Here is a 12,742-nt window from a genome sequence, read left to right as displayed (position 1 = left end):
TAATAATTGAGAAAATTGTCCTTGCTTTGATAATTGAGAAATTCAAAGAAACCTGTCTCAATTATTCAAGTGTTGGTCCTACTTGTTCTAAATTTTAATATTTTTCAAGAAAAAAAGAGGCAGCATTAAGAGAGAGAAGAGAGGAGGATAAGACAGGAAACAATCTTGGAAACTTTTTTTTTTCACATGAACAATTATAAGGATAATATACCGGCCCTATTAGCCTTCTTCTAAAGATATGAAAAGATTTAATCAAATAATTTTTAGTTCGTAATGATAGTTTTTTATCATTATGTTGGGGTGGTTTTTTTATTTTTATTTTTTAAAAGCTATTATGTGTATGCTTTTTAATCATTAAGTTGAGATGATTTTAAAAAGAAAAAGCTATTGTGTGTATGCCGCTCAATCAAAACAATTCATTTTCAAAAAAAAAAAAAAAAAAAAAAAAACTTAAGAGAAAGAAAGAAAGCAAGAAGAAGTCTTCCACTGAAATAATTTTCCACCACTTTCCATGAAACAAAGTAACAAACCGAACCTGACTTTCAAAGAAAACCCATTTATGATATTACCTTAAATAATCCATGATTTTAAGTTGTTTGAGACTTATCCGATTTATTTAATCGGGGTCTTAAATATTCATTATTCATTTCAAAATTCATAGCATAAGGTGGAAAAAGGTTTCAAATAATTCTTTTTAAGTCATCAATTTTCTGATTCTCAAAAAAAAAAAAAAAAAAAAGTCATCAGTTTTCTTATGAAGACCAAGTATTCTTTTTAAGACATAATTTGTCATTATTTGTTGCTGTAGCTGACCCCTTTTCTTTAGAAAAAGCACTCTACTTTTGAAAAACACAATTATCACGATTCTGTTCACATCACATAAAGTCCCATACACGTAAGAGACTAGAAGGAACCTTATCTAATCACGTGTGCCTAGTGCATGTTGCTGATAGGGTTCCCTCCTTCTTCATTATTAATTGTTGTTGTTAGTCTTTAACATCACAATTGTTCTATTGCTTCCAAATACTGAGAGCTTATTTCTGACTTACCACAGTACCAAACCGAAGATGGCTGAGACTGCCCTTAGTGTTGTTGCTGAGGAAATACTAGGCAAGCTGATTTCACTTGCTACTGAGCAGATCAGCGTTGCTTGGGGTTTCAAGGATGAGCTGATGCGGCTTCGTAAGTCAGTAGAGATGATTCAAGATGTGTTAGCTGATGCAGAGAGAAGGCAAGTGAGTGACCGGTCCGTGATGCGTTGGCTGCAGAGGCTTAAAGATGTTGCTTATGATGCTGATGATGTGCTGGACGAGCTTGCTTATGAGGTTCTCCGTCGAAAGGTAGAGATCCGTAACCATATGAAGAGAAAGGTATGCTTCTTCTTTTCATTTTCAAACCCCGCTGTATTTCATTTCAAGATGGCCAACAAAGTTAAGCGTATTCGCGAATCGCTAAAAGAGATTAACGATGAAGCAAGTCAATTTGGACTCGCTAAAGGGGACCAACAAATGCAAATCCTGGGATTATCCCAAACCGGGAGACAACTTCCTCTCTTCATCAATCAGAAATTGTTGGAAGGGAAGATGATGCCTCAAAAATAGTAGACTTGCTGCTTAATGCAACCAATGAACCACTCTCGGTCATTCCTATCATAGGAATGGCAGGTTTGGGAAAGACAACTTTAGCCAAACTAGTGTACAATAATGAGCTTGTAAACAAACATTTTGATGAAACCATATGGGTATGTGTCTCTGATAATTTCGATGATAAAAGGATTTTAAGAGAGATTTTTGAATCTATTGCCCATAACTCATGTACTTTAGAAAATAAGAATGCAATAATTGAATGCCTTAAAAAAGAAATGCAAGGAAAACGATTTCTTCTCATACTTGATGATTTATGGAATGAAGATAGTATGAAATGGGATGATTTGAGGACTACGTTGTTAGGAATTAATTCGAATGTAGGAAATGGTATTATTGTAACAACCCGTAAACATAGGGTGGCTGAAATTATGAAGACGACACTTCCTTTGTATCACTTGGAAAAACTATCTAAAGATGATTGTTGGTCCATAATTAATAAAAAAGTATCTCTTAATGAAAGAATTCCACTAACTCCAGATTTGGAGGCTATTGGAAGGGAGATCGCTGAAAAATGTGGTGGGGTTCCACTACTTGCAAGAGTTCTAGGAGGGACGATGTCTTGTAAGAGAGAGAAAAGTGAATGGTTGGCGATTCAAAACAGTAAAGTTTGGAATTCCCCAGATGTTAGCAATGGAATCCTATTGATACTCAAATTAAGCTTTGATCATCTTTATCCACCATCCCTAAAAAACTGTTTCACATATTGTGCAATATTTCCTAAAGATTATAACATGGGAAAGGAAGAACTAATTCAACATTGGATGGCTGAGGGGTTCCTTCAACAATCTCAAGGACATTTTTTGGTGATGGAGGATATTGGTAATGAGTATTTTGATAAATTGTTGTCTAATTCCTTATTTCAAGATACAAAAAGTAATGATTATGGTGATATTATAAGTTGCAAGATGCATGATAGTGTTCACGATCTTGCCCTCTTAATTTCAAAGCAGGAGACATTGCATTTAGAGGACAATATTCGGCATTTACCTCTTATATCCAATGACCAGACAACAACAACAATCCCACCACCAAAAGAAGACATGTCTCATATTCGAAGTTTTTCTCTTATATCCAATAACCAAGTAACACCAATAATCCCACTATCTAGAGATGTCATGTGTAGATTGCGCACAATTTTTTGGATGCATGTTGATCTTGGCAATAAGTTATTGGACTTAAAATGTGTACGTGATCTAACTTTATTTGGGAGGGAGATAGAAGAGTTGCCCAATTCAATTGGTGAGATTAGACATTTAAGGCTTCTTCGCATCGAGCAGACCAAGATCAAAGTATTACCCAATTCTGTTACCAAGCTCTACAACTTGCAAACTTTAGTAATCAAGGATTGCTATTGTCTTGAGAGGCTTCCAAAAGATCTACGAAATTTGATTAGCTTGAGACATATTGATATTGATCATCAATATATAAAACAATTGCCAATAAATATGGGGCAGTTGACTTGCCTTCAAACATTGCCTTTCTTTGTCATCGGTCAAGATGTTGGTCATCGAATTGAAGAAGTGGGATGCTTAAGCAAACTCAGAGGAAAATTACATATCTACAATCTAGAGCATGTGAGAGATGAAGAAGAAGCCAAAACTGCAAATTTAGTGGGAAAGGCAGGAGTGCATAAGTTGAAATTACATTGGAATGAAGAAAGAGAAGGAAACAATAATGATGAGGATGTATTGGAAGGCCTTCAACCTCACCCAAGTTTAAAAAGCTTAAAGATTGAAAACTTTGAGGGCGAGAAGTTCCCTTCATGGATATGGGCACGTAATAACAGTGGTGGTGGTGGGTTTCTTTTGGAGCAACTGTTGAAAATTCGTTTAGAAAACTGTAACAAGTGCAGCAAGATTCCTACACTCGGGCATTTACCCCGTCTCAGGGTTCTTCAAATAGAGAAAATGGAAAACGTGAGATGTATAGGAACAGAATTTTACATTAATTATGGTGGTGAGAGATCAAGTCATAATGGAGGTGTAGTGCAGAAATGTGGTATTCATTCTAAATAAATTTTTTATTAGAGAGAGAGAAAACAACCCTAACTTATGATACTACGAAAAGACGTATTAATTCTCCTGTCATGAATTCAGATATAAGCATTTTCTCTCTCCCTACCATTTTTTTGTTTTTTTTTGTTTTTGTTTTGAGAAACTTCTCTCTCCTCCCTACCATAAGAAAGAAAATGCATATTTCCGATTAATGAACCACACTTATCTTTTTTGGTAGGAAATACTCAAATGGAAACACACACATCTACAACCCATGAGAACAACTCCCTTGGGGCTCGGCCTATATCAGTCAAAACCATTGCCCTCCTTGTATTCGGGTTGTTCAGGCTCTGGAGAAAACTGGTTCATGCAAGACTTTGTTTGGCCATGTTGCTAAGGAAACTAAACAGCTGGGAAGTACGATGCGGCATTGACATTTTCAACATGTCTGTCGAGAGGGGAATAGACTAGCTCATGGTCTAGCTAAAAGAGCAGTTTTATTTGCTGATATTAATGTATGGGTAAAAGAATTGCTTGGTGATTTGAAGGATGTATTTCAGTATGATTTTGTTTAATTTCTTAATAAAATTTAGCTTACCTTTTTCTCCCCACCCACCCCCCCCACAAAAAAAAAAAAGAGAGGCCGAATAATCTTTCCTCTTAGTCCTTACAATCAAGCATAATGTAACTCTAATTATATTAATGACGCAGGAATGATGAATTGTAGTGGTGCTATTGATGTTAATTTGCGTAATAAAACATATAGGACATAGTTCGATCAAGACATTTGGAGATACTAAAATAATTTTTTTATTTATTTAATTTTTATGATATTGGTTACGCCAAGTTTCTCATTACATTGCTATTAATTACGTATATAATTTTAAAATTATTATTAGATACTACATATACAATGTTAATTTATAATTATTGTATGTGAAATTCTACTAAATATAACACAAAATAAAATAATAAATTGGTCAAATAGCATCTTTTAAATTGAATGAGAACAGGTATATAGAATCGTTCAAATCAATTACAGTTTGTTATGTTAAATACCTTCGCATACAAAATATTTGAATGAAAACAGTATAAAAAATATGCTCATTAGTTCAGAGATAAAATAACATCATAAATCTAAACAATTTAATTTGTATTGAAAGTTAACAAAAGCAAAATCCAATTTTGATTATAATTAAAATTTCTCTAAATTTTGGTTTAAAAAAGCTATATATATATATATATTACCTAGTTAATAATGGATTGCACATAGTCATGGTATATTACATAAATAACTTATAAATTTGAATTGTTTTTAGTTATACAAAAAAATGTTCATATATATAAAATCAGTCAAACTCTCTCTTATTCTAATTTTATATATAGATTTAAATATATGTTTATATTTTTTTATAGTTTATTTATATTGGACTCCTTGTTTTCTACACTAAATTAACTCATTTGGTACAAAAATTAAAAAAACTTAGATTAGATTAACATGTGATGCAAAATTAAACTCTAGTGTTTTTTTTTTTTTTTAGGAAGAAAATTAAACTCTAGTTGAAATCCAATTTTTACACTAAATTAATTCACTTGGCACAAAAATTTAAAAACTTAGATTAGATATGACCGTGCATGTGGGGCAAAATTATAATCTAATTGAATTCTAATTTGAAATCTAATTGGATTTTTTTCTCAGCTTTGTCTATATATATATATATATATAGTAGTATGTAGCTCTGTGCTACCGCACAAGAATTGATATATTATTAATCATGAGTTTATTCATGTTTAAAAGGCTCAATTAAATCTAAATTCATATTATTAACCAGAAAATTTCATTAACAAAACTTAGCAGTATATATATTTTACACAGAAAGATGAAGCTTGGTGATAATGTTTATCCAAAAGATCCATTCATGCTTTTGAATCTTCAATCTCTATTGGTGATTGAAATTTTCGTAGCTTAAAAAATTTAAAAAAAAAAAAAAAAACCTTAAAGTTGTACTCATTTTGTAGTTTTACGATGGGTCATTTTGTAACATGATAAACATTTGTGTGAAGAAAAAACCTCTGAAGTTCCATGGTTGATAAAAGAAATTTTCTCCAATCTCTTTTTATAGAGAGATGGGTTTGTGCGTGTTTTTATACATCCTTCATAGTTGTATTATCAAGAAGCAGGTCCAATGAATTTAGATTGGTACTACCGATTCCAAAAACATGAGTGTTTAATGTGTTATTAATTTCATTTTATTGGCTTTTATACATGACAGTAAAATTAAAAATAATTAGATTGTACACGTGTATAGTAAAATTAGACTCCAATTTCAGATTCTAATTAAACAATTGGAATGATAATATATGATAGTAACAACAATAGGAAAATTCAAATAAAATTTTGAATTAAATTGTAACAATCTGAATAAAAAATTACAGTAGAAAGACAGGGAAGTAACTTAACACCAACATTTAAAAATCAAATTGGACACATAGCACAAAATTAAACTACAATTAGAAATTAATTTGATTCGATTTGAATTCTAAAATTGAACTTCAACTAAATATAATATATATGATTATATTTTTGTCACTTTTAACAAATTAACAAAATCTTAATCCAGACACACTAAAATCTATTAAAAAATAAGAACTGATCATTGAGTTTGGAATCTTCTTGGAGGCGCCAATGAAGCGCTAATGTATGAGAGTGTGAAGTAAGGAAGAGTGGGATTAAACATTGTGTTTGAACTCGGCCTTACTCTAAGAAATCCGTAAGGAGGAGGAGAGGACAGTGTGTGGATCTAGTTGGTAGAGGTTGAAAGAGGAGGAGACATGGGATGACGATATGGAATTAGGAGGAGATGATGTTTTACTTTTATAGTCTTTCTCGTTGGACTCCTTGGTTCTAATTGTGGGATTAGAAGAACTTCAGACTCTATTGAGATCACCCATAAAAGTGTGCAGGTAAGATGTTCTTGCTTAGGCCAATGAGTATTATTATTGTGGTTTTCTTGGCTTCCGTGTTAAATATTAATGCATTATTTATTTGGGCACAAAAATTAGAAAATTTAGATAAGATACATGTCACAAAATTGGAGTCCAATTTATAATCTTCATAAAAGTGTGCAAGTAAGATGTTCTTGTTTAGGCCAATGAGTATTATCATTATGGTTTTCTTAGCTTCCGTGTTAAATATTAATGCATCATTTATTTGGGTACAAAAATTAGAAAATTTAGATAAGATATATGACATAAAATTGAAGTCAAATTTATAATCTAATTAATTTTTTTTTTTTGAGTTTTGGTTAGGACAAGTGGCGCAAAATTGAGAATCCAATTGAAATATAATTGGATTTTCTCTCTGTTTCACCTATTATATATATATATATATATATAGATATATATTTGGTGCCATTTGTCATTATGGATATCTATATTCTTATGAAAATATTAGCTGAAATTAATGGGAGAGGATCACCTTCAGTTTAGAAATTTGCAATTTCCTCCCTGTTAGGGTACTTTTATTTACACCTAATATTATTTAAATAATACCTATTTATTTTTCAAACGTTACAAACAAATTATTAGGCATGTTTAAATATTTTACTATGCTAGCCCACAACCATTCTTCTTTCCATCACAAAATTGGGTTACAAATGTAAAACACTATAAGACCCAATATTTTTGTAAAAGCCTAAATTATTTATTGAGCAAGTTAAAATCTCATTCTTTCAAAAGCTCAAGAATTTTTATGCTTAGCAATATTTGAAAAAAGCTCATGATTCAAATATATGGCAAAACAATTTTATCAATAGAATTCAAGTCCATAATTAAAGCTCATGATTCAAATTCATGGTAATACTATTTTATCAATAGGATTAAACCTCATAATCAAAGTCCATGATTCAAACCCATGGAAAATTATTTATCAAAAGTCCAATTTTTATTGGCAACATCAAAAAGCCCAGTTCTCACTGGCAATATCAAAAACTCAATTTTCATTGGCAACATCAAAAACCTAGTTCTCGTTGGCAACATCAAAAAGTCAAATTCTCACTGGCAATATCAAAAAAAGGCCAATTTTCATTGGCAACATCAAAAAGCCTAGTTCTCACTGGTAATATCAAAAGTCCAATTTACATTGATACTATTTTATTAAAAGCCCAAGATTATTAATGCTTGGCAAAAATATTATGTTATAATTATTTCATTTAAAAGATGAACTATGTTTCTTAAACATTACTATGACAATCATTTCATAAAAGCTCATGGAAAGTTATAATCATTTTATAAAAGCTTATGGAAAGTTATCTTGAAGATTATGATATTCATGTCATAACATATTATAAACCCATGAAACGTCTGGTCATCATTTACATCACAATATTCATAATATTTATCTTCAAAACTCATGGTAACTATTCAATCCCACAAGCTCACCATTTAAATTATGATGTGATTATTAGATATCATGAACATTACTTATGATATAGAATTCATCATTTTCAAAAATAGTAAATGTTATTTACAGAGGCATTTTGAAGCTCACCCTATTATTTCAAATATTACAACTCATTGCCCAACGACCCGTTACAAATATCTATGAAAACCCAAAATATTTACTAATAATTAATAAGAGTCCATAAGGGATGAAAACCCATGGCAACATGTGTTGTTGATGTCCATTTTGTAGTATGAACACAGCCTAGCCCAAAGGGACCAGCCCACATGAGCAAGCCTGATCCAAAGAACTCTAGCAAGAGGCAGAGGACTGAAAATAGACAACCAGCTCTTGTTTATCCTTGACCAAGGTATAGCTGAAGGCCTCTACAAGAGAACCAAGTCTTTGAGAATGAACTATAGGCTGCCCCATCAACTTCTTGTCACCCTCTACTTGATGTGCACAGTGCCCAGAGGTTGTAATATCAGTTGAAGCCTAATGGGTGATGGAGCTCCATCATTTTCTTCAAGACTATATCTCCAGCGGAAGGGGAGCTGAAACCAAGTTATCTAAATCTCAACAAATCAATGTCATAAATGTCAAAAATGTTCAAGACATGGTTCATATGCCAAGCCCATGAATCCTAAAGGGAAAAATTTGGGAACATGTGGTATGGAGGGCATAAAAGGACATTCTCTGAAGTGGGCTTAAACTTTGACACCTAACTTGGGGTATTGAATCCTACTTCTTGGGGTTCAAATCTCAATTGCAGTCCTTGATACATGCCTTTATCCTATTGGTTAAACTCAATTTCAGAAATCTTGACATTTAATGCAAAAATACACCAAAACCCCACCATGTGTCATATTACCCAAAGAAGCAAAGCAATCTCAAAAGCAAATCTCCCATTTATGGCCAAATCCTATGATAATTAAGCCTGATACTCTGCCCCCTGATCAGTCCTACATTTTTGGACTTTTGTTAATTAATACCTCCCTAACCACCACTATAAAAGGGTAAGCACACCAGCCCACAGAACACACATCAACCCCTCTGAAGTTTCTGAATTTCTTGCCACTTTACTTGTGCTTTAACTTTCCTCAAGCTCATAAATCATTCCCCTTACCCCTCACTCACTTAGCCTCAAACATTCCCTTTCATTTTCTTGTATTCACAGCCCATAAATGCTTCATAATCAGTCACAAATAGCCCTTTACTTACTAAAGCCTTAATCTTAGCATTAACACCATCACACCACCACAAGCTTAAATACCTACTCACTCAAAATAGCCCACATTACTCCATTCATGCCTTATGTATATATATTCCTCAAAATCTTAGTTCAACACTTGTTGCATGGAGTTGGAATCTCTCTCTTCCTTCACACCATGCCAATTAAACCCTTTCTTCTTCCCATGGAACTTCTAATTTTTACCTTTTTGTTTTACAATTGAAGGATATAATGTATATGTAACCATGAAATTCTTCCCTAATATTGATGAAATGATGGCTAAAAGTACAATAAATTCCCCTGACCAAGACACACAAGGACTTCTAGATGTGAATACTTTTTTAAATCTATTTAATAATTGACTACTGGACTTTAAGTGTAATTTCACCTTATCACTGGAGAATTTAGTTTTCTTGTATTATCAAAACAGGACCATTAACATACTAATTAATTATTGTGAAATATTTTTATTGGGCTTTTGTTGCTGTTTTGTCAAAGTGCAGCCTTTATTTCTTGCTTGGATAGGCTTATCACCACACTGAAGGCCTTTGGGCATTATCTCAATAGCCCATCGTTGAGTTTTGGCTTGGCTTCCCCATATTTTATTCAAAGGCATCAATTTCCTCCTCAACACTCCCATTTTAAGATAGATGAGTGACATATGGAAATAAAATGATCTAAAGTTTGAAAAATAAGCAATTTGTGTTTTCAAAAATAGAAGCATAAGCAAACTTTCAGGCCACAGTCATCAGATTCGGAGTAGGAAAAATGCAGTGACTCGTTGAGTTAGGAGCCATAGTCAATAGCGATGGCGCATGGATCGACAGTCAAAGTTCATGCTGCTCGTGGAGGCGCATGAAGTTGATGATGGAGGCCAAATTCTTGGGTTTTGAATATCGGAGGCGAACAAAGAGATGTGTGGCATTGGTTTCTCAAATCACCACCAGTCGATAATGAATCTTAGGCGGTGCGTGTAGCGCATGGATCGTTGGCCAAAAATATCATGATGTGCTTGAGGTCAATGATGGAGACTGGATTCTTGGGTTTTGCATATCGAAGGCCGATGAAAAGATCTGTAGCATTGGTTTCATGAAGGGATTGAAGAAACTCACAAGTCTGAAGGAAGGCTTGGATTGCTTGATGGCTCAAATCTGTGTGGCTTTTGATGGTGGCGACAAATTTGTAAGGCCTTGTTAAGGTGGTGAAGGCAGTGGTGGTCTTGGGTTGAACGATGAAGGTGGTGAAGGTAGAGGTGGTTCAAAAATGGTGAAGGGAGTGGTAAGTGAGAAATGATAAATTGTTGGTTTTTCTCTATTCGTTGGATCACTTTATTTCCATGTGTCACTCATCCATTTTAAAATGGGAGGAAATTGTAGATTACTAAACTGGAGGGGATCCTCTCCCAAAATTAATAGCAAAACAAATCAAAATATTGATTTGTAACATTATTGAATGTTGTGATAAACTACTATTGTATTATGTAATGAGTTAAATTTTCAATTAAATATATTTTGAATTTGAAATTTCTGTTGCTGATTCTCAAAATTTCAAATGAATAATTTTTTTTCAAGGGGTAATAAATTTTTTTTTTTTTAATTTAATTGAATACACCATTTGGTTTTCCAAAATAATCAAGTTTTTTCAATAAAAAATTTGTGAAGAACTACTTTTTGACATTTTTGACAATATTATGTGATAACATTAGAATATATATATATATATATATATTGTAAGGTCAGGCTTTTGGACCCTAGGCCCAAAAGGTAAATATATTAAGGCTTAAAGAATCTAATATAATAAATTTGTAGAGAGTGAGTTAAAAACTAGGCTTCAATGAACTACCATACTCACAACGAATTGAAGATGATAGGAAAGCCAAGAAAAACCAGTTTTACGCAAAGAAAGTCTTCCTCGGCTAAGTCCGAGAAAAGTAGTTCTTGATTATATTATTCTTAGACTTGGATACAATTTCAGCTCTCAATGCAATAATGTTTTCTTTACAAATTCTCCGATCCCTCTTACAATGGGATTTTTCTTCCTTATATTACCCTTCTTCACTCCATCTCAGCCATCCACATGTTGATTAGATGTCTAACTTTTATCCTTGTCCCATCAGCACCTTCCTGAAGTTTTTAGAGGTAGTTGTAAGGCTGAATATCACTGTTCAGGTATCACTTCTACATTAATGCGGTTAGAGAGTTAGCTACAAAGCATTCAATGCGGTGACAGCAGCTTTCCTTTAGATATTTCTTGCTTTCCCATTGTCTTATCCCTTCCTGCAGCTTATCCTTACCAGTAAAACTGTCAAGAACGTTGCTCTTGATGGTAGGTCCACCCTTCTGAGCTCTACTCTGTTAAGCCGAGGTGGCATTTGTCCTCGTACCTCCTTCCTGGAACCTCATGACGAGACCCCTTTCTTCATCCACTAATGTGCATTTCCACGATTATGTTTATCCGTCTTTGGACTATTAAGTGTCCTCTAACAAGGCCTCGTCTTTGGACTATTAAGTGTCCTCTAACAAGGCCCACAACCCAATATACATTTCTAGGCCACACACACACACACACACACACACACACACAAACAATTAATAACAGGATTCCTTGTTTGGTTTTCAATATTTTGCGCATTAAAATACCCTTATATAAATTCTTAAATTCTCTAAAATACTCATATTTTTTAGTTAAATAATTTTAAATTTAAAAACACTGACGGGTTAAAAAAGTAATTTACTGTTTCTAAGTTTTAGACTTTTTTCAATCAGCCTAAAACTTAGGATATTATCTTTATCTCATTTTTAAACATTATTCCATGTTACCTTACCTCTTTCTTGAATATATATATTCTATTAATAACAGGATTTCCCATTTGGTTTTTAACATTTTGTGTACTAAAATACCCCCACACAAATTTTAAACTCTCTAAAATGCCCTTATTTTTTAAATTAAAATACACAAACAAGTTAAAAGAGTAATTTACTATTCCTAAGTTTTAGGCATTTACCTTTATCTTCTCCATTTAACCTAAAACTTAAGACCCTATCTCTATCTTATTGTTAAACATTATTCAATGTTATTTTGCCTCTTAAAAAAACAAAATTAATTATATATCACTTTTAAACATTATAACACTAAAAAAAATAAAAAATAAAAAAGAGCGTTATTACACCCGCAAAGTGCGTGTGATGAGTCTAGTGTGTGTGTGTGAGTGTGGGCTGGGTTCAAGTTACAGGCGGGAATTGAACCCCAGATCTCTTGTACAACCATCAGAGACTTTACTAGTTAAACTAACTAGAACCCACGATTTGTATTAGATCTAAGTGATAAAAAACACTTAATACCATATCATTATTTTTCCTTTGAAATTAGTGATCTAAGCCATTAATTGTTCTTATTAAATAAATAAAAAGGCATTAACTCTCCCCACTTT

General features: G+C 32.8%; 1 protein-coding gene across 1 annotated transcript; it reads left to right on the top strand.

Annotated features, from left to right (window-relative positions):
- The first annotated feature begins 988 nt into the window (after positions 1-988).
- On the top strand, positions 989-3,661 carry LOC136069498 (putative disease resistance protein RGA4). Its single transcript, XM_065778121.1, has 2 exons — positions 989-1,370; positions 2,597-3,661. Exons 1-2 carry the CDS (start codon positions 1,068-1,070, stop codon positions 3,659-3,661), a joined length of 1,368 nt encoding a protein of 455 aa, XP_065634193.1. The 5' UTR covers positions 989-1,067.
- Positions 3,662-12,742: the final 9,081 nt, after the last annotated feature.

Source organism: Quercus suber, unplaced genomic scaffold, assembly GCF_002906115.3.
Source record: "Quercus suber isolate HL8 unplaced genomic scaffold, Cork oak 2.0 scaffold_173, whole genome shotgun sequence".
In the NCBI taxonomy this organism is placed as follows: domain Eukaryota; kingdom Viridiplantae; phylum Streptophyta; class Magnoliopsida; order Fagales; family Fagaceae; genus Quercus; species Quercus suber.
Note: the sequence above shows the minus strand (reverse complement) of the source record. Positions and strands in the feature narration are given on the sequence as shown.